Consider the following 20,037-nt stretch of genomic DNA (forward strand, 5'->3'; position numbering starts at 1 on the left):
TTCCCTACGACTATCCGCGTTGCTGTATTTTTTCTTCCTCTCTCTCTCTCTCGCTCTCTCTCTCCGCGATTTCTCGTAACGGTGTCTCCCTCTTTTTCTCTCGTCGCGTCGTCTACCGTTTCCTAGCATTGTTCGTTTCGACGGCGATCGAAGATAATGTCGTCGGGCGAGGAGAGAATAATATCGGTGTCACGAAGGCCGGTGTGTATTGTGACGATTCCACAATGAATTTCTGCCGAATCGACGGCGATACACCATTGTCGGCGCGTACTCGAATCCGTAAATGGTATGATTAAAACGGCTAATGGAAACAATTCCGGAAACCGGTTGACATCGTCACGCGCCGCTTGCTCCGCCAGCCTTTGCATCGTATTGTCAAAACGCGGACTCGCGCGGTAATTTACGTCGGATAGCGTGCTCCCGTGGTTACTATACCCTAGCCGAAAGTACCTGTACGCTTTATCCCTCGTGAAACCGAACGTATCGTCTCGCCGAAATTTTCGCGTTACTCCTCGAACGCGGAAAATCAGTGATTCGTGGCTGACCAAGTCGGTCGAATCTACTTTTCGCACAGACGTTCGTTGGATGATCGACACCCAAGGATGATGGGACACCTAATTCTCCTCAGTCGACGTCGGAAACTTCTAACCAGGGAAATCCTTCTAAGACGCGAGACTGACTCGAAGAACCCTGTTGGGTGACGAAACAATACTCGCCGGCAGGACTTGAAACAACCTCTCCGGGGATACCCGGTGTGATATACGACACGACGTAATTGCAGGAATTTAATCAATCAGAAATATACCCTAGCGCGAATACGAGGCAGTCGCCTGGCCTTGCCAAGCCGAGTTAAGCCCAGAGGGAGTCTCATTTAAGATAAATCCACGACCCGACGACATCGGGGAGAACGGTGAACTCGGGTCATCGTTGTCCTTCGTACCGATGATGAAACGCTAGGACTACTATCCTAGATTCGCCCGCCATCCACTCCTCTGCCTCCTCCTTCCACTTCCTCCTTCTTCCCCGATTTTAACCTCACCCCCGACCTCTTTCTCTCGCGTACGTGCACAGACGTCCACGCGAAGCGGGCGAACGTGTACACGGAGTGGAAACGGCCGCACACAAAGCCCCGCAGGCTCCCCCTGCGACCCTCTGATATATAGCCCCTTGGAGGTCGATGACTTCCGCTATTTTTCTTCCGCTGTCTCCAGCAAGCAACTTCCCTTTCCTAACGTGCACCCCGCCCGGCCGTTTCGGTACTTTCCTACGCTCCTGCTCTCGGATATCCAGCGGCGGACATCGATCGAGAGCAGCCGGTTGTTCCGTTGCACCGGCAGATCGTGGAACGCCGACGAAATCTCCGGGAAATCGAGTCGAAACGCGCGCGCTCGGCCGCCTTTGTTTGCCTCGCGAGGGTATCGAGCGGTTGGTTCGATCGCGTTCCATCGTGGAAACGAAACGACGACCGGCTTTTCCGGCCGCGCTGTTTTCTCCGGGGCTAGCTGGAAGAACGTGTCGGTCGTCTGTTTCGACGACGCGGTGAACGTTCTTATTCAAAGTAACAACGCAGCGATTCTTTTTGTCGCCCGCTGGATCCCGGCGATCGCTACGAACGTGTACATACCCGTGTCTCTCTTTTTCACGGAAAAAAAAAAACACGAATCTCGGCGTCGTGCTTCCGATGCAGCCCAACGCGGAGGCGCGGAAAGGAGAGGAAAGCGACATCGATTGGCGACGAGCAACGTTCGACCGAGTACTTATTTACGAATGCATAAGCGTCCGGCGTTACGAGGCGGATTTTTGTCCTACGAGATGCAGAGCGATCTTAATGGGAGAGAAAGCGGGAGGAGAGAGAAGAAAGAAGAAGAATGGGAGAGAAAGGGACGAGGAAGGAGTATACGCGAAGCGGGACGGGGCAGCAAAGAAGCTACTGCATTTATGGATGTCCTCCCCGTGACAAGCCGAAATTAATTTACCCCCTCCCCGCGACCGCGAGCGTTGGCATATTTTAACCCAGTTCTTCAGCCTCGGCTGTTTTTTTCCCCAACCCCCGACCGTTCACCCCCGCCCTCCGTTACGAGTCCACATAAATTTCTATCGACCGGACACAGACGGATCGAGATTCGCTAAATCCGCCAGGCGATTCGATAAAACCCGAGGAGCGCTCGCGGCTGACTGGCTCCTTAGTTGACGCGATAAATAATTAATGATCGAACGACCAGCACGGACGGAGAAAGGTGGAGCGAAGGGGCAGGGGCGGGAGGGAGAGACGCGTATTGCCCGGTCCATAAAACATTTAATATTTATAAGGTACGAAGCGAACGAGACGCTACGGGGCGGAGGGGAGGGGGACAACCGCTTGGCACGGATATATATTATCGGATCTTATGCGGCCTATACGGTATTTAGATATTTTAATTAACCGATTGGCTATAAATTATGATAATTAAGGAGGGCCATGCCAGTGGACCTGCCTACGCCGTCGAGTTTCGCGTGGTTTTGTCGCTCCAGGGACCATAGGCGCGTCGACATGTGCACGACGATCGCCTGGGACAACGTTTTCGTCCTCGAATTCGGAGATTAGGAACGTTTATGGAATTCCCGTCTCGGTAACAAGCACGCCATATGGCGGATCGCGAGGACCCAGGGAAAACGGGGATCACGGTTAGGTTGCATCTCGCGATCGTTTCTTTGCCAGCTACTCGGCCCGCTCCGACGTTCTTTCGCGTTTAGGAGATGCGGTTTATGCGAACATCCAAGTGGCAGAGGGTACATCCGTTGGGTTGTTCGATCACCGGGGAACCGGTCGTCGAATTCCGTTCGCGCTCGATCGAGGATCGATAAATCATAGGCAAGGCGTTGCTACGCGAGACCGTGTTCAAGACGAACACGCGATTTCTCGAATATACGCGATATGAAATCCGAAGGTTTCGCAAAAGCACCTTTTAACGTCAATCGTAGGTATCGCCTCTCGCGCTGAATATTTATTAGGAGTCCCGCGGGGAATCAAAGTGGACGTCAGCAAACAGAGAGACGCGCCACTCGGCACCTTGCTCGAGCCTCGATTAATCAAGCGTCCAAGAGTGAACGTCATCGCGATTCCTTTCAATTCCATCCATCGTACGAACGGGACGAGCGCGAGGGGCGGCCATTGAAATAATAATGCGCCGCTAAAGGTGGACGCGGAATTACGATTTTAACGAGGCGAGCGGATGCAACAGCCCCGTCGGGGGCACCCCGTCCGGTGGATTACACAGAGCATTCTTAACAGTGTCAATAAACGGAGGTTATGAGAGCCACAAACGTCGGAAGTGTCTCTCCTTACGACGGACATAAATAAGCCGAGCAGCGGCTGGCTGGTCGTTTAAATGTCGCGAAGTAACTCCGGCCTCACTGAACTTTGCTTCGACGTTCGGCTTCCCGTGTGTAATCCGCGGCTACTCGTTCCTCCTGCTCTTTAACCGGACGACTGGCCTCTCTCACGTACGTCCATTCCATCGCCAAAGGAAGGATCGGGGGGCGCGATCGTTTAAACTTCAATTTCTTAATCGAGGGACACCCATCGAGAGGGGCTTTTATTTCACGAGGACTGCGCGAATTACACGGGCGAAAAAAGACAGCTCTAAATCGCAAGGAAATTTATCGAATGCGATAATACGTAGGAGGAAGCAGGAAACGATCGTGAAACATTCGCGTACCTGAGCTCGATACGAGTTCCTTCGTGAGACGCGACTCGGTGGAAAAGAGCCGCACGACGCGACGATCTCGCGTCGCGGAATCGAAAAGCGTCGCCCCGATGGACGATAGAGCGACTTAACAGCCGGGCAACGGCGTCGATGCGTTTCCACGATACCATCCCCTTGCCAACCCATGTCCGTCGGCCCTCGAAGCGAGCCAGGTTTCTTCCTGCTCGCCATTACCGCGGTGGAGCCTTGATGGCGAAAGTGGTCTAGGGGCAAACGGTCAACGAGACTCGAGATGAGATAGAACAGGCCATTATGGCTACGCCGATAAGATAGGTCCACCCTCCGTGATACGTGGTAGCCACGGCGGAGCGTTCTAGGTACGGGTTGATACACCGGACGCGATCCACGGCATGAAAAATCTAGTTGGAAGAGACGAGAATGGGACGGAGGACGGGAGGGGTCGCAGAGGTGGACAGAGAGGGTGGCGGCGAGGGAGGCCAGTGTCCAGGGCCCCCGGAGAACTCGGACCTTATCTTTTCATAGCGATCGTGACCGTCCAAGACTTCATTTCCGTGGTCGAGAAGCCACCCCTGGCGTCGGTTTATACACGTACGTAGCCAGTAACGAAATGGACCTCTTGGCTCGTTTACATGGGAGCGGATTTCGCTGGAGGAAATTAGTCGACGCGTCGTATTCGACGCGGTGGCCGCGTGCCTCGAATGCGACACGGTGTGCCTCTGCTTTGGTTCATGAGACGTGTAACGATTTATGAACGGACACGGGGGTAGGTAATACGAATCTCGTGGTAAAAATAAAGGGTGACGCGCTGCTGCCAGAAAGACTACAAATAAGTACACGTTTCTATCGTTCGTCAGTTTATACACAGACTTAACGAATCTTCGAAATCAGCTAACACTGGCGTAGTAGATTCCTGTCAATAGCAACGATACGTGTATTTTCCGACATGAACCATTTTTAAATAAGCATCATACGAACCCATTAACCGCGGAACAACGTCCGAGTTCTTCGCTCGTGGAATAATTCGGAACGCTCAGCCTCCGCCGGCTCAATATCGCGTTTAATCACTGAAAACGCTGCGCGTTGATCGAGACTCTAGTACGAGCGGATGCAATTTCCCCGGCTAAGCTGGTTGTGTCCCAGTTCCGCTCACCCTCCGGCAAATAATAACATTTCTATAAGTCGGTCGTTTGTATTCGACGACTGGCGCTCATGCACCCCATTTCAATTAACGTATGATCTATGTCGTATAAGGAGCCGTATCCAGCACCTTTCAAACGTTAGGGCCGTAATGCGCGAGGGATCGGTTCTCTAAGTAACTCTATATCACGTCTACGTGACACGAAACGCGGAGAAAAAATCTTATATGGCCGGCGAGGCCGACCAAGGGGCAGGAATCGTCCTCTCTCTTTTAACTGTCCCCTCGATTCCCGATTGTTCTCCACGGGCCACGGTGAAATATCGCTCCTTATTCGTGGAAAAATCCGTTACACGGGTACACGTTAAACGAACGTACGGGAAGATGGCTAATTCGACGAGTGGAACATGGCGGACAGACGCGGGAGAAATTTATCGCGACTCGACACTGGGATATTCGAAGATTTACGCGGACCACGGTGGAAAGTTTATATTATACAATTTTGTTACTCCACTGATAGAAAGGGAACCGGTACTTTATTTCATTAGGCAGTTTTATTCGGACCGTAAATTCGCTTAAGACTTTTAGAGTTTTCAAACTCGGATATCCTGAGAGGGTTATATTTATTATGCACGCGAAGCGTTCCGCGGGAATTTTATAGGGTTACGATGCGCGATAAAAAATTGTACGACCCCGTTAGACACCGCGAAAGTGAATAAAATTGGACCACCTAAATCACCCGTTATAACATTCCCAATATTCCTCCTCCGTGTCCCTTTAAAAAAATAACCAAACGTCGCTCACGACCGAGGCTCGGTCGGAGATGAAAGCATCGGGAACCTCGTCTAAACCGACGATGATTCGCGATAATGAGGCGAACGAAGAGGAAAATTTGAAAGGCGAATTCGGATTCTTCTCGTTGGATTCGAGTCCAAGGCGAAGTCGATGTCGGACAACGGAGTGGTCGACGTCGGCGCTTTCGATGACGTTCGCCGGGGGGTTGCAGGGGTTGGTGACGTACGGGGTGTTCGCAATTTCTCCCGATTCCCGACCCCAGGACATCCATTTTATTTAGCGCACCGGTGGACCACGAGGCGGCCGAGGGGGACGTTGGACCGGACGGCAAGGGGCTTTCTCTTTTTCTCCATCTACCGATATCCCATCAGTGCCAGCAGGAACGTTTACAGCGGGCTGGTGTCCAGCCACCGTCAGAGAAAACGGGAGAAAGCGAGAGAGAAAGAGGGGGACGGAGAAAGAGCGAATGGAAAAAGGAGGAAAGAAAGCAAGAAAGAGAGACAGAGAGACGAGAACCTCCTTCACCATCCCCCTTCTCGACGAGTTAGCCAGATATAGAGTGGCGCGGAGATCGAACCGCGCCGGACAGGGCGGAGAGAGAGAGAGAGAGAGAGACGAGACGGAAGAAGGGAACGGAGAGAGCGTGGGCTGGGGTGTCTGGACCGCTCTCCCGAGATGGACACAGAGAATCGCCATTACAAATTGACAAGCTTGATTGATGGTCAGCGCGGAAGGGACGACGCCAGCCGATCCGCCGGCCGGACGGGAAGAGAAGAGCAGGACGAAGGATAGGCCGGGAAGAACGACGAGAAAAGGGGAATCGGATGTGCCCGGAGACCGAGGGGGTTGCGACGGGGCCAAGGGGATGCCGGCCAAGTGAGATGGAGTGGATGTACTGTACGCGTCCGACTAAACTGGACCCGAGCCTTGGCTTCGAGGGACCTTCTCTCTTTCCACGGTCAGATAGCGTTCCGCGCCGCAATGGGGGACGACGCGGAGGAGGGGTGCAGGCGCGTTATCAACCGAGACCTCTCAGCGAGTGCGTGACGAATGGTCCGCGAGCTGATTCGCAAGGGGCTGCTTTCGCGGACCGATCGGAATATTCGATGAACGACTCCCGGGGATCTTTGATCCTGGTCGTTTCGTTAAGACGTCTCGAGCGTTTGATTTGGGATCGACGTTAGGGGAGTCAACGGATGCGCTCTCGAGTAGATCTCGCTGATTTCTTACCCCGTAGAGAACCAGGAAATCTCGACGCGTGGCTAACGAATTCGCTATTTGCTACGATTCGAGGTTAGAAACTTTCGTCGATGGACGGAAGCTCTCTTTCGCGATCCAGCCACCGAACAATCGCCCAAAGCGTCCGGTACCAACCCTATCCGATTAGGATCAGCCCGTAACGCGATTACGCGGCACGCACGCGACCGGTGGAATTAAAAACAAGCCGGCCAATTAAACACTAATCGCCGGATGCGCCGCAGAGTCGGTCCTGCAAGGGACGCCGGGCTATTAACAGTCGACGGTCACGGACGTTCGCCTGTCGATCTCTGACAGCATGGGAAAACGAACAGGCGATCGTAAACGACAATCGAGCTTCTGTGAAAGTGAGCGTAGAGAGGAAGCCGAAGACGTCGGGGAAAAGGAAGGAGAAGAATCGCACTGTGAAACGACTGGTGGAACAGAGACGGGGCACGGTCGACACGAAGCCGACCTTTCCCCGTGATCTATGGCTCTGAACTCCCATAGCCAGCGTTGACCCGTGGCTACCGACGAATGCCGGGAATAATAAGCAAAACCGGCAATTAAGATATCTTCCACGCACTCGTCGCGTTTCCTCGTCGATTCCTTTGCCCTTTTCATGGCCTTCGTTTCTACGTACGCGTAAATCGAACGCGTCTCGTAAAACCGAACGCGGGTGAGGCGGTGTTTATTGGGACTGTGGTGGCGCACGATTCGCGGTAAATCGTGCCTCGACGACCACCAGAAGGGAAATCGTGGCTCGTCTAATAACAGGAAGCGAGGAATCTCGGAGCTTTCGACGTCTTTCCAAGGCTTGAACGCATTGTTCCTTCAACCCTTTGCGGACGTAGCGATTTTGAATACATCGTATCGTGGAGCCGAGTACTACCAGTGCTCGTTTCAGCTTAAACGCGATTTTCGTTCACAGCGACGCTGGCAATAAGGACATAAAACAGTCCACCACTTAACTTGGAACGTGCGGTCCTAGGGCCGCAACAGCGGACGCATATATGTATTTTCTCATAGCAACGCTCATACGTGGGACACATTTGTGAGTCCCTCGGCCCTATCACTTGTTTTCGCCGAACGCGTATACGAGTTCCTCGGAGAAACCGATAGTTTCCACCGAACGCGTATACCCGACGCTCGTCCGCAAAGGGTTAATCGCTACCCTTTCCAAGTCTGTCGAGTTTCAGAGATTTTGCAAGTCTCGGACTCGTTATTCTCTTAGCTCCGTGCTAACTTTGAAAACTCCGAGGCACAGTCCAGGGAGAGAGAGAAGAAAAATTCGCCTCTTTCGACAGGCATACCCTAGTTCGCGGGGGATACGATTAATCACGGTCGCTCTAGAATCGCAATCTCGAAATTTCAATCGAGGCAAGGTGACGAAAAATGTGCGGCCGGCTTGGCGCTATCGGGAACAAGTTGTTCGACAACGGGAACGAAGGGAAACAGCGGCGGAAGGTTCGCGCGAGCTTGGCCGACGCCTTTTATCGCGGCATCGTTACGAAATGCACCGTACGGTCACAGCTTTACGGTACTTCGGGGCCGCTGTTACGTTTTTACTGCCTCGTTTCGCGAACACGCGAAGGGAAGGCGATTCCGTCGCTGTTGCCGGTGCTGCGTCGTTGGCGTCGAGACGCCGGGTCACGGACTGGGGCTAAAGGAACGCGGCAAGATCTTCCGGTACGGCACGGGGTATCGTTTCTAACGGAGAAGACACGGTCGAATCGCGAGTGACCCTGGAATAATTTCTACTCCGAAGATTCCGATTCCTTTCACGGTTAAAAATAGAAGAACCGCGATGGGGTCTCCTCTCTTTCGTTTCGCGATCGAACGGGGTAGCAAGGAACGGTGAGCGAAATATCTGCAGGATGGACGGGAAATTTATGCGACTTTCGCGGAACATTTAAAGGAAAGCTCGCTGCGGAACTTCTGCTTAGCATCGCGCCATTTAGTGCCATCACGCTCCTCCGTCAATTTCGCTTGCCGCCGCTTCTGAGAATCCATCCAATTTGTACGCGGAACAATGTAGAATTTCTGCGTTTCGACGTCGCTTTATGATCAGGGGGGCCGCGTGTTTTTGGAACGCGACCGCCAATTCCCATTAGTGGATTCCATGTTGCAGCATCGTTCAAAAACAGACCGACCACCCCCAGCCCCGCCCCTTCTAAAATATTACATTACACTTTCAAATCGGATGGTCAGCGTGTAAATTGAATTCGATTACGGGCCGTTACGGAATCAAAGCTCCACAATCTACTGATTGGAACGTGCGCCGGCGAAACGCGTGAAAACACCACCGATCATTCGCAATAAACTATCCGACGTTTCAAAAATCTGACGGCCACAGAAACGGCAGCGCGACGATAACGAGACGCGTAAAACCGATGTTCCACGGCTCTCCAAATATTCTATCTACCGAACTACGAATTGTCCGAATTTTGCATTACGATTTGCCACCGAAGGGACAAAAACACCCCCGTTATCTCTCTCGTTCGGTGGAACATCGAGCAACGAAAGCACGAGTGGAGAAGGAAGACCGGGGAAAAATTATTAAAATGGGATCAACGTAGGCCCGATCGACGATGACTATCGAGTGTTAGCCGTGGTGCTGGAAATTAGCGTAAAATTAGCCGCGTTCACGCACGCCCGCGAAGGCAGTAAAGGCATCCTCCTCCCTGCGCGGTTTTAGCGCTACCGCTCTCCTAATACCGGCCGTAAAACCACGATCCCTTTTAAATCCTTCCCCATTGGATGGCGCGCACGATACACAGGGCGAGAGCAGCCACTCGAACTATAAAGTATAAACCCGCGACGCACCGTTTTACGACGTACAAGCTGCCTCCGTGTCTCCCCGGATCCGGATTCTATTACGTTTATATCGTGCCCTCCTCGCGATCAAAGAGACACGCGTTGGGGATTTCCTTGCTCGAACGAGTACGAAGGGCATGGCGGCCTGTTACTCGGAAAATTGCCTTTTTCTGCCGCGTTTAGCAACGAGAGAAATAACCGAAGGCCGATTCGGTGGTCCGTATTATTTTCTTGAAGGATTACCCCGTTTAGCCGGGCCTAGCCGATGATCGATACCCCTTGCATACCCGCGGTGTGTACATGTATTATAATTATGCAAAGTATAGGAATAGCAGCGAATCATTTGTTTCTGCCACTCGAATGTTTATCACCCTAGCATCGCCGCTGAATCTTCCTACGCTTCATAAATTGCACGACAAAGACGCCATTACTCCTAATACAAATCCCATCCTCGTGAAAACCTACTAACCAGTCGTCCCCGCTCGTCAATGTCTCAACTCCGACCAACCGCCAACCTTCATCAGCCACGACAAACATCCCCAATCATGCTTACCATCAGCCAGCCACAGCCGCACAGGCGCTGTGTTCCCTGGCTGGAAACTGGAACAAGAACCACGCAGGATCTTCATCATCAGCTTTATTCTTCTGGATCCACGCGACGCGCTACCTTCGAACGAATCGTTATCGGGGCAGAGGCGAGGCATGAAATCACTGATTGCGCCGGGTCTGTCGTTATCGCTGGTACAAGAACAGGGCTGTAGCCGGGACACGGGACCGGCGGAGCGGGACGAGGCGCTGCAACCCGGGAATAATAACAATGGGCCGCGGGCCACGCGGAGTCAATGCGGAGCAGCTGCGATCCGCGTAATGAAAGTATGATTGATGATCGAGTCGACGCGCGTCATTAGCTCGACACGAAGAAGCGCGACGCGGAGGATGCGCCCGTTCCCTCTCACGGGGTCCTCGCCCGTTCACTCTCCCGAGATGTTGCAGCCACGTCGCCGCGGAACGTGTTCTGAATTAGCGGCCCGGCCTAATATAATTCGAACGAGCCCCCCTCCCGTTCATCCCTTCACCCTATACTCCCTCTTTCATCGCGATGCACGTAATATTTCCGGATAAAAGAACCTGAGAAATGACAGGGCTCGCGCAACAGCGTCCGCTGCTCGCAACCGGCGATCAGCTCCCAGCGACTCGTCGTGATTGCACGCCACGAGAAATCGGACCTCCGAGGACTATTAGCTGTTCTCCTCGAGTCAACCGTTTGGTATTCTAAGCTGCGTTCAGCAATGGACTCTCTCTCCTCTAGGCAAAGTGATACGTAAACGACGACACCGTGACGAATGGGCGACTAGTTCACGAGAAGATGGTAGATTTTTACGGTACACTGCGGATAAGGAACACGCGAACGGGTTATCTAGCCTGGATTAGAGTAGAACGATTAAGATCATCGTTTTCAACCACTCGTTTACAAAGGGTAGGTAACCGATAGGAGCCTAATATCGAGCCGAGTCAAAACCGAGTCGATCTACGCGTGATTAATGGAGTCCGGAGGAAGCCACGCAAATTGCAGATACCATCGACGCAAAGACAATTATCGATCCACGTTTCGGAACGGAACGTCTCACCTGGCGACCCAAGTTGAGAACAGCAGAAGAACCTGTGGTTCACCGATCCACGGGGGACCAGGAGCATTCGAAAGACACATTTATCTCGCTTCCGTTCGAGCAAAATCTGCCCAGGGGCCTAATGCTTCGGCTATTAAGCTTTAATGGACTGCTGATCGTCGAGGAGTCGGGAGAGAGGGCTGAACGCTGCCAAGCTCGGGTCCCGGAGGAGTTGGAAAAATGGACGGGAACGAGGGCGAATACCGTGTGGTCTCGCGAATTTTTCTCCGCAGTCCGAGCATCACGGAACCCGGGTCCACGGTTTGGCAGGTCGGTCCGCGAAATTCTCGTGTAACGCCATCGATTTCAATTCGAGAGGCGAGGCTCTCTGGGAAGAGACCGGAGGAGCGATGGTACACGCGAAGGAAAAGGGGTTGCGAAGTGGCCGTGATCAGGATTGACTCGGGATGACGATCTAACCGTACACGGGTTTCCACTTTACTCCCGATACGGACGGCGACATTTCGGCTCGTTAGTTCCCTCCGTGACGCTCTTTCTCGCGCCCAAGTTACTCCGATGCTACACGCGTGCTCGAGATACAACTGACTTAAATTCGATAGCGGAACGTACTTCTAGTTCGTCGGCGATGTCTTTAAATTCCAGGGAATAAGTCGACGTACTTTCCGATTTGCAGATATAACAATCCGATAGAAACGAACCTAGAATTCCTCTACTCGTGGTCGATGACAGCGAATAGACGAGTTTCCTCGATAACTGGATATTCCCTGTTCCCTTCGCATAAACGAAAGTTTCTCGCCGCAGATGACGAACAGATTTTCCAAGTAAGTAGCTACACGACCACGAGGCTGACGATGAACGAGCATTTCCGGATACTTGCGAAACGAGCTACTCGCGGAACGAAAGCGCCCCGAAAGCCGAGCTCCGAGCTGGAGCAAACAACCCGTAACTCAGTGGGTGTTTATGAGGGAGTCGGTCGTAAAAATACGAGCTGTATCGAGCTCTCTGGCTCGTTTCGACCGTTTAACCGAGAGAACCACCCCCGTCGCAGCAGCTTTGCTCTCCTCCGAGGAAACAAAGAAACGTAACGAGAGAAAGGTCGAAAAAGACAGCGCACAGAGGGGGGGTCGAGGCGAGGGGCGAGAGGCATGTCGACTGCTCGTAAAACCCGGTCTGATCACCGCTACCAATTATCCCGCCGTTATCCGAACGTTATCCGGAACGTTATCCACCTTTTGCCCGACCAGGGCCCTCACGAAACAGCCCTCCCGCCATCATCCGAATCACTAGGCGAACCCTTGAACCCCAAGAGGAGAGGGCAACGCTGCTTCCACGATCCCCAACACCAGGCTAGGTAACCGTTGTTGTCGCCTTTTACTGCAAACGAAGTGATTCCCTCCTCGTAAACGCGACGTCTTTACAGATTACACGGCCCGGAAACCGGAGGCTCCATGTTCTTCTTCCTCCCTTCGTGTTTCCACGCTTTTTTCGCTCGCTGATACCTCGGCGAGGGTGAATTTCGAGCGTGGCGTTAAAATCCGTTGGGCGGTATCTGATATGTTGAAGCGAAACTACCGAATCTCGTCGTGTACATTTCTCTCTATAATAATAATAACGAGATAAATTTAAATAAATTTGAAAAAATATAACTCGAGTAAAAATCACCCCATAAATCAAATTAATTATAATTTACATTACATCTTTTTCTTTTTTCCGAAACGAAATTTTCTCCAAACTTCCATTTGCAATATCGAACCCGGATGTTATCTAGACGAGAAACTTTTGGTTCCAGGTAAGCGTACGTCGCGATGTGGAGCCTCGAAGAACGAACAGAAGTTTAAGAAAAGGATCGCGCGTATCGCGAGGTGTATTTTACCGGATTAAGATCAAGTTCGTTGCTCGGGGAGAAATTACAAAGTACATCGGCCGAATTCGAAGTTGGAGCGCTAACGAGACAGAAAATGGAGAGGTCGAACGAAGCGCGCGATTACGATCGACGATAATCGAGTCACGGGGATAATTGGCTTCCGCCAAAGAAACAAAACGAGCCACCGGTTAATACGGTTCAGATTGTTCCTTTATTGATAAATTATCAAGGTGGCCACGGCGCTTGGAAACGCGACAACTTCCACAGCAGCCGAATTACATGAGTCGCGACGGACAACACGTCGCGGTCAATTCTTCGTCGAATTACCCTAAGAGGGGCGGCGAATTAACTGGCGACGTGATTGCCACTTCTTCAATTCCATTCTAGCGAGCGTCTATACAACTAGGATCTTACGTCTAGGGGTAGATAAATGGGCAGTGATCGAAGAACGACTATCCCGAAAATTTTGCCAACGACCATGTGTCAACAAAGATGGCGTCTAATTTAATCCTAGAACGAAAAACTCAAAACGCGATGAACAAACTAAATTAAGCTACTAAAATTAGAATTTTCGCTAAAGTAGAAAAGTAACTGAAGATAAAATTGCGATAAAATAGAAACGAATTTTTCTAACAAATCCAACGATTCCCTAGAGTACTATAAAAATTAACGAAGTGAAACAATGATAATTTGACACGACGTATGTAATATATTGCGTATTGGTATAACGAAGAACAATTATTCGATAAAATCGCAAGCTCCGTGTTAAACGACGCGAGGACGAAAAGAAAGAAAGTGCCTAATGGAAACGATCTTAGGTTAATAAGAGACATCGAATCCGATGAGCCTTTACGGCCACGCCGGATTCCTTCGTTACAACGCATCGATCTACGTCAAGCGATAAGGACCGGGAGTGTAACCCTCGTGATAAGCCGGATAAACGTATCCGTGATGCATGCCCGGCACAGGTGACATGAAATTATACGCGTCTTCGGTGTTGTATGTGTGTGTGTAAGGGTCTGTTGACAGAATTGGGCTCGTCTTACCGGCTCGATTGCTCTGGTCGATCATGGGTTGCACGATTCTACGCCTCGCGTTGATGAACCTGTAACAAACGAAACGTGTCAATTAGAAATTAAATACTATAGTCGTTACCTTACTCGATCCTTTATTACAGAAAGGAAATATTCAAAGAAAGTATTCAATCTTACACAAGATTACCGATCTCCCGCTATAATCTTTCACGGCGACATGTAATAATAAACAGAGAAATACGACAGGAGAAATGGGGAATTATGACAGCGACGTTTGTCAAACTCGGTTATTTCGCTATCGAGTTAAGAAGGAAATTAACGGCTCGAAGTAATACCTCTTTACCTCGTTTCGAATGCCTATTGCCACCGATCTAAACGAGTTCCAGGAACATTTCGCAATTTCTCCACCCCCGTTAAATGCCAACTATACATTAACTCGAGAGGGGGGGGGGGGGGGGGGAAAAATCTACGTCTAACATCGGTCATTTAGCTGCCCGCGGATCTCCTCGCAGCAGCGTCCCTGGCAAGAAATCTATTCGGGTAATCAGAGATAACGATAGCAGTCAGGTAGCCAGACGTATTCATGACTCATTATGTAGATCAGTGGATCATGGGCAGCGGGCATTAGGCGATCGGCGTGATAAGGTCGAAAGCTCGGTCAGAACGCGCGTACGTACGTCGATGTATCGTTCATCTCAATTTGGCCGGCCGGGGCGGGCACCGTCGATATTTCATCGGCGTAAGGTCGGTAATTGTCGGACGTAATTTCCGGCCGAATCGTGTATGTTAATTTGACGAAGTGGTCGAGCGAAATGCACGACCGAAAGAGGACTACAGGTGCGCGCCACAATGGCCGGTTTCGAACTGTGTCCCTCGTTACATCCACCGTCTTTTCGCCCTCGTCTTCGTCCATCGCCATTTTCCTTTTCTCTCCTTCGTATAAAGAAACGTCGCGCGTAAAGCATGGACAAGTTACGAAATTCTCTCGCGTCCACGAAGCTCGAACTCTGTTCCTTATTTCGCTAGCGCAACTTTTGCCGATAATTATACGCTTGGCGTATCGCGGTGCTCGATGAAAGAAAACCTCTTCCGCTAGCATCGATATCCCGAATACATTTTTCAAGGGGCAGCCCGAGGGAATAGACTGTAACCCCGCCGCAGCGCGACCTATTATCTCGCTAACAACGAAGAAAAAGGGGGCGGTGTGTTGTCGGCGGAAGACGGAGCAAACGGGGGTGGCAAGAAGAGAGCCGGCATCCTCGATACGTCATTAGCCACGCTGAAGGAGCTTCCGTGTGAGCGCTTTCCAAACAATAGATCTGCGGTCTATTTCGAGTTTGGGAGAGGTCCAACCGTGGGGGTTGGCGGTGGCTGGCCACGAAGAGGGAAACGAAGAGGGAAAGGAAGGGGAGGAGGCGCGACGGAGGAAGGAAGACAGGCGAAAGGGCGTACGTCAGCCGACGTCAGCGTCGCGGCGCCCTAATGGGCGCAGACGCCGGAAGTGATTGGGTTTCTGCTCGACTGACTCGAGAGCACACCCCCTCCTCATCGTGGAAAACCATGGTTCCGATGGGCGAGGAGAGGGATGGGCGAGAGAGGAACGCGGTGGCAGCTGCAGCCCCTCTTGTTTCGCGTCGCATCTTTCTTGTTCGGTCTCACGCCTGGCCGACTCCCGGCGGAGTCTTATGAATAATAATTATTAAACTCTAGTCCGACGCGCTCAGCCAGTTGCGAGTAGCCGGTCCGACCGGCTCCAACTCGCGCGGAAGTCGAGGACGCCGAGCGTCCCGAGACTTCCAGTTCAATTAGTACAAGCTGCAGAGCTGCATGGACCTGCGGATGTCGATGGTAACGCGCGAAAAGGCGCGTGGTAATCGACTGTGGAATAATATAGGAAATTTTAGCGAATATACCGCGTGTAATTTAACACGACGTACAGAGTTTCGCGTGGTTTGCCACGAAGAACTGGTGGGTAAACGGCGAAGAAAAATCACGGACTCGACACCCTCTTGAACAAACGACAAGTGGACACGAAACACGGATCGTGGATAGAGAACGTGCTACGGTACTAGAAATGGAAGACCGGCGGGTGTGTAAACGCGCGGGAGGATCGCAACACCGGCTCCCCTCAAAGTCAAGGCCTCGGCTATCGTTGGATGAAAGAGTATCCCTGCTTGTATAAACCGAGGGCCCCTTTCCAGCCCCCAAATACTCCTAAACGCCTCTGGTTCCCCTTTGGCGGCGTAGGCAGCGTGTCACAGCCAGCTGACTACCGCCGCCAACCCCCGCGCCGCCCTTCTGGCAACCACCCCCGTGGCTGAAATATCGCCCGAACAATGGCGCACAACCCCTAGCCCGGGAAGAAGAGAGACAGAGAGAGAAAGAGCGGAGAGCGGAAGGGGACGGAAGCAGTGGCAACTGCCCAACCTTTTCTCTCTCTTTCCTTCGCTTCTCGATGGGGGAGGGGTTGGAAACCGGCAAAAATATCTTCGCCACCGGAAAACTTAAGCCCGCCGCGCAGAGAACGGACAGGATGAAATTTTACAGTCGAGGTAGCGGCTGGCAAACGGTTCTGTCATCCCTCGCCCCTCCGACAGTCTCGTCACGGGGGTGGTTTCGCGAATCGCGCGTTAACTCTTGGTCGGTCAGCGTGGCTCCCGTTGTTTTCCACCGGCAGACCCCCGACTCCCGCCGAACGTTCCGATCCTCCACGTTCAACCAGAAGCTCCCGATCTTTATCGAATTTGCATTTACTGCCAGGCAAACGTCCGCGAAAACCCCTCGCCGGCGACCCCTCCTCGCGGGAAGAAGCGAAACGTCCATTTTACGACGCACGTTAAAGAGTCGCGGTCGAGCAGAGCGAACCGTTCGCAAACTCCGCGCGGTATGAATGAAGCGCACACTTGTAGACGCAGCCGAGATGATCGCGGCGCTGACGGTCGGCCAACGGGAAATTAGTTTTTACGGTTATTATCGCGATCGAGGAGGCGCGAAAAAAGCGGAGCGCGATTAAAATGCTCGCCAGTATTTTCGCGGGAAAGCACCGTGACCGGAGATGCGCTTTTTACGGCTTCGTTATCGCGCGCGATCGTAATGGCCCGGTAAAATTATCGGTTTACGACGCGCGCGGATCCAGCGTTCGGCTCGCGACGAGAAAGGGAGAGGCATATTGCGTCGCGCCAACCCCCGTGGGATGACAAAACACTTTTCACCGCGCCCTCGTCGCCCGCTTTCAGGATTTTAATGCAGTTTTGATTATGAAGCCGGAGGGGGGCGTCTCGGTTTCGCGGTGTGAAACAAACCCAGTCACCCGGGGGGATGCAAAAGCGCCGCTCTCGCCGCCTCGTCATCTCTTCGCAGCCGAATTTGAATTTTTCATCCGACACCGTGCACTCGGTGTTTCCGTTCCTCCGCGTCGAAGACTGTTTAATGAATTCCGTTTAACGAACCCTCCGCGACCGGACCGGGTCTAGGGGATGATTTCAGATCCCTGGGAAACGCGGGAGACGTTGAATTAAATTTTTACCTAAGCTCGTTCGTATTCCACGAGCGTAATTCGGATCGAGAAGTTCTGCGAGAAAATTATTATTCTATTTTTATACGTAGATTCGCCGATTCCGCGTACTTTTCATCGGTACAGTGATCTTCCAAGAGAAACAATATTTCTGTTAAGGGGTTATAATGCAAAGAAATACTATCCAGTGGAAACAGTGGAGAAACTGTTAGAACTGCCCTGTCTGTTTCGAGCCACGCAGATCAAGGACGTCTCCAAGAAATGGGAAACAAAAGACAAAACGCAGAGGAAGGAATCGTCGCCATATCGCTATGATGCAGAATTTATTTTAGTACTTAATTTCTTTACTACAACAATTTCAACCGAATAACTTTTGCAATACCTGACACGAATATTGACAACCGAGAGACCTCTGGAGCTAATTGACAAATCGCTGATGCTCGATGGTCAGGCTTAACCTCGTCGTTACTTTTTTACGGTCGAAGAGGGGGCGAAGGAACATATGACACGGTTCCGCGAGGGAAAAAGGCATAAAAGCCAGAGTTACGAGAGGGTGTCTGCCGCATGACCTTCCGGCGCCGTGACGAAATTTAGTGCGCTCCATGCGCATACATGAATAATGCTCGAATTTGCTTATACGCCGCGTGGATTCGATTCGTACGGTTTCGTGGACATCTCCCGTCGCGTGAGCATCGAGCGAATCGTCGGCCATTTGCGCGGCGACTTTCGGCCAGAAACGGCCCCGTCATCAAAGCGAAACGCGGAAACGAGGCAACTTCCACTTTGGACATCGTAGAAATCGTAGGAACATCGGGGAAACAGAGAATCGGAACACGGAACACCTTCCCATACCGTGGAATATAGAACACTGAATTTCTAATCGCTTTCGCCGCGCTGGAGCAAAAATTCGGATAAAAAATCGGAAAGATTTCGTACGACCAGATTTTCTATTCGATTTCTCTCGAATGCAAAGTAATCTCCGCTGATGATATCGGCGTTAAAAATTCGCAGGGCTTCATCTCGTCAAACGTAGCGAACTATCGAGAGTTTGCGAACGGCGAGGCGGGCGAATTCGTTTCGCGGTGTGGTAGAACAGCGGTGGTAACGATGATTACTGTCGCGCTGGCAACATTTACTCTCCGGCGGCGCTCGCAATTATCGGAGAGCTTCCATTAGTTAACTGCAGTCGATACGCGCGGTGCACCGGGGTCCTCGCATCAAAACATCATTACTGCACGGACACGGGAACGCGCGATAGTCAGCCAGCCAGCCAGCGAGCTGGTATTGGTAATCAATTTCGCTGCTGTACAGAGAACCGCGGACTAATGCGACGCGAACGGCGAGCTTTCGCATTAGCGAGGATCGAACAGCCGTCCCCGTGATCATTGCCCATTAGAGAATGAATCGAATCGGCTATCGAAAGCCCGCCGTTGATCCGCCGAAGAATCGTTCCTTCGACTGCCTCGCCGGATAAAACACCCGATATTTGTTTTTCGCAGCTCGTCTCCTTTCGCACGGCTCGCGAATGGCATTCGCCGTGCTGCTAAAGTATCCGAGGTTATTTCTAATCACGAATACCCGATAACGAAGTTGTCGAGTTTTATGGCGAGGATAACGAGCGAAATGCCCCGCCATTTCACGCGATTACCGTCCAACAGGGTGTCTAGGAACGCGTTATAAATTTGAATGGACGAATATTCTACGGGGGGAAAATAAATCGAAAATTTGGAATCACCCGTTTCGTGTAAGATCTCCATCCGGAGAAAATCACGTTCGCGATTGTCCATATCGAAGTCAACCGGATGACCGTGATTTATTTTTACCCGTAGAATTCGCGGTTCGTCGTCCCGAATCATCGTGAGGTTAAAAAAGAAATTCCACAAGCTGGAAATTTCTCGTCGAAATTCAAAGTCTCGCGCTGCAAACGTCACCTGGGAAGAGAAACGGAGCTGACGCGAAAAGGTGGTCGAGTGGCCAATAGCCGAGCGCGTTGCGAGCGATAGAGTCATAAAGCAGGCTCTTCCACGTCGAATTTTTATGCGGCCATTCGAAACGCGCGCCTTTCAGGACAATTTTGTTGCACCGGTGAGAAAGGAGGAGCGTGCGAGCCTAGCACGGAGGACATACCGAGGCAGCGGTTGTAAATCCAGACGCTCATAAGCCGGCGATGCCAACCGCTGCATTTACGATCGATAAAATCATTTTATCCGAATATAATGCGCGCTCGATTCGCGCGCCATTCCTCTCCGCCGCAACTACCTCTCCTCTACCCCAGGCCTCCTCTTCTTTTCCCTCTTTCGACGCTCT

General features: G+C 51.8%; 1 protein-coding gene across 3 annotated transcripts in view; it reads right to left on the minus strand.

Moving 5' to 3' along the window:
- The window catches only part of hth (Meis homeobox homothorax), a 452,720-nt gene that overhangs the window by 11,840 nt on the left and 420,843 nt on the right, over positions 1 to 20,037 (minus strand). For all 3 annotated transcript variants that reach the window (XM_017903964.1, XM_017903963.1, XM_017903962.1), the window contains one exon: positions 14,229 to 14,287. In XM_017903964.1, coding sequence (XP_017759453.1) covers positions 14,229 to 14,287 — 59 coding nt within the window. The remainder of the gene's footprint in view (positions 1 to 14,228; positions 14,288 to 20,037) is intronic.

This window comes from Eufriesea mexicana, unplaced genomic scaffold (assembly GCF_001483705.2).
Source record: "Eufriesea mexicana isolate 0111107269 unplaced genomic scaffold, ASM148370v2 scaffold2632, whole genome shotgun sequence".
NCBI classification, from domain to species: Eukaryota; Metazoa; Arthropoda; class Insecta; order Hymenoptera; family Apidae; genus Eufriesea; species Eufriesea mexicana.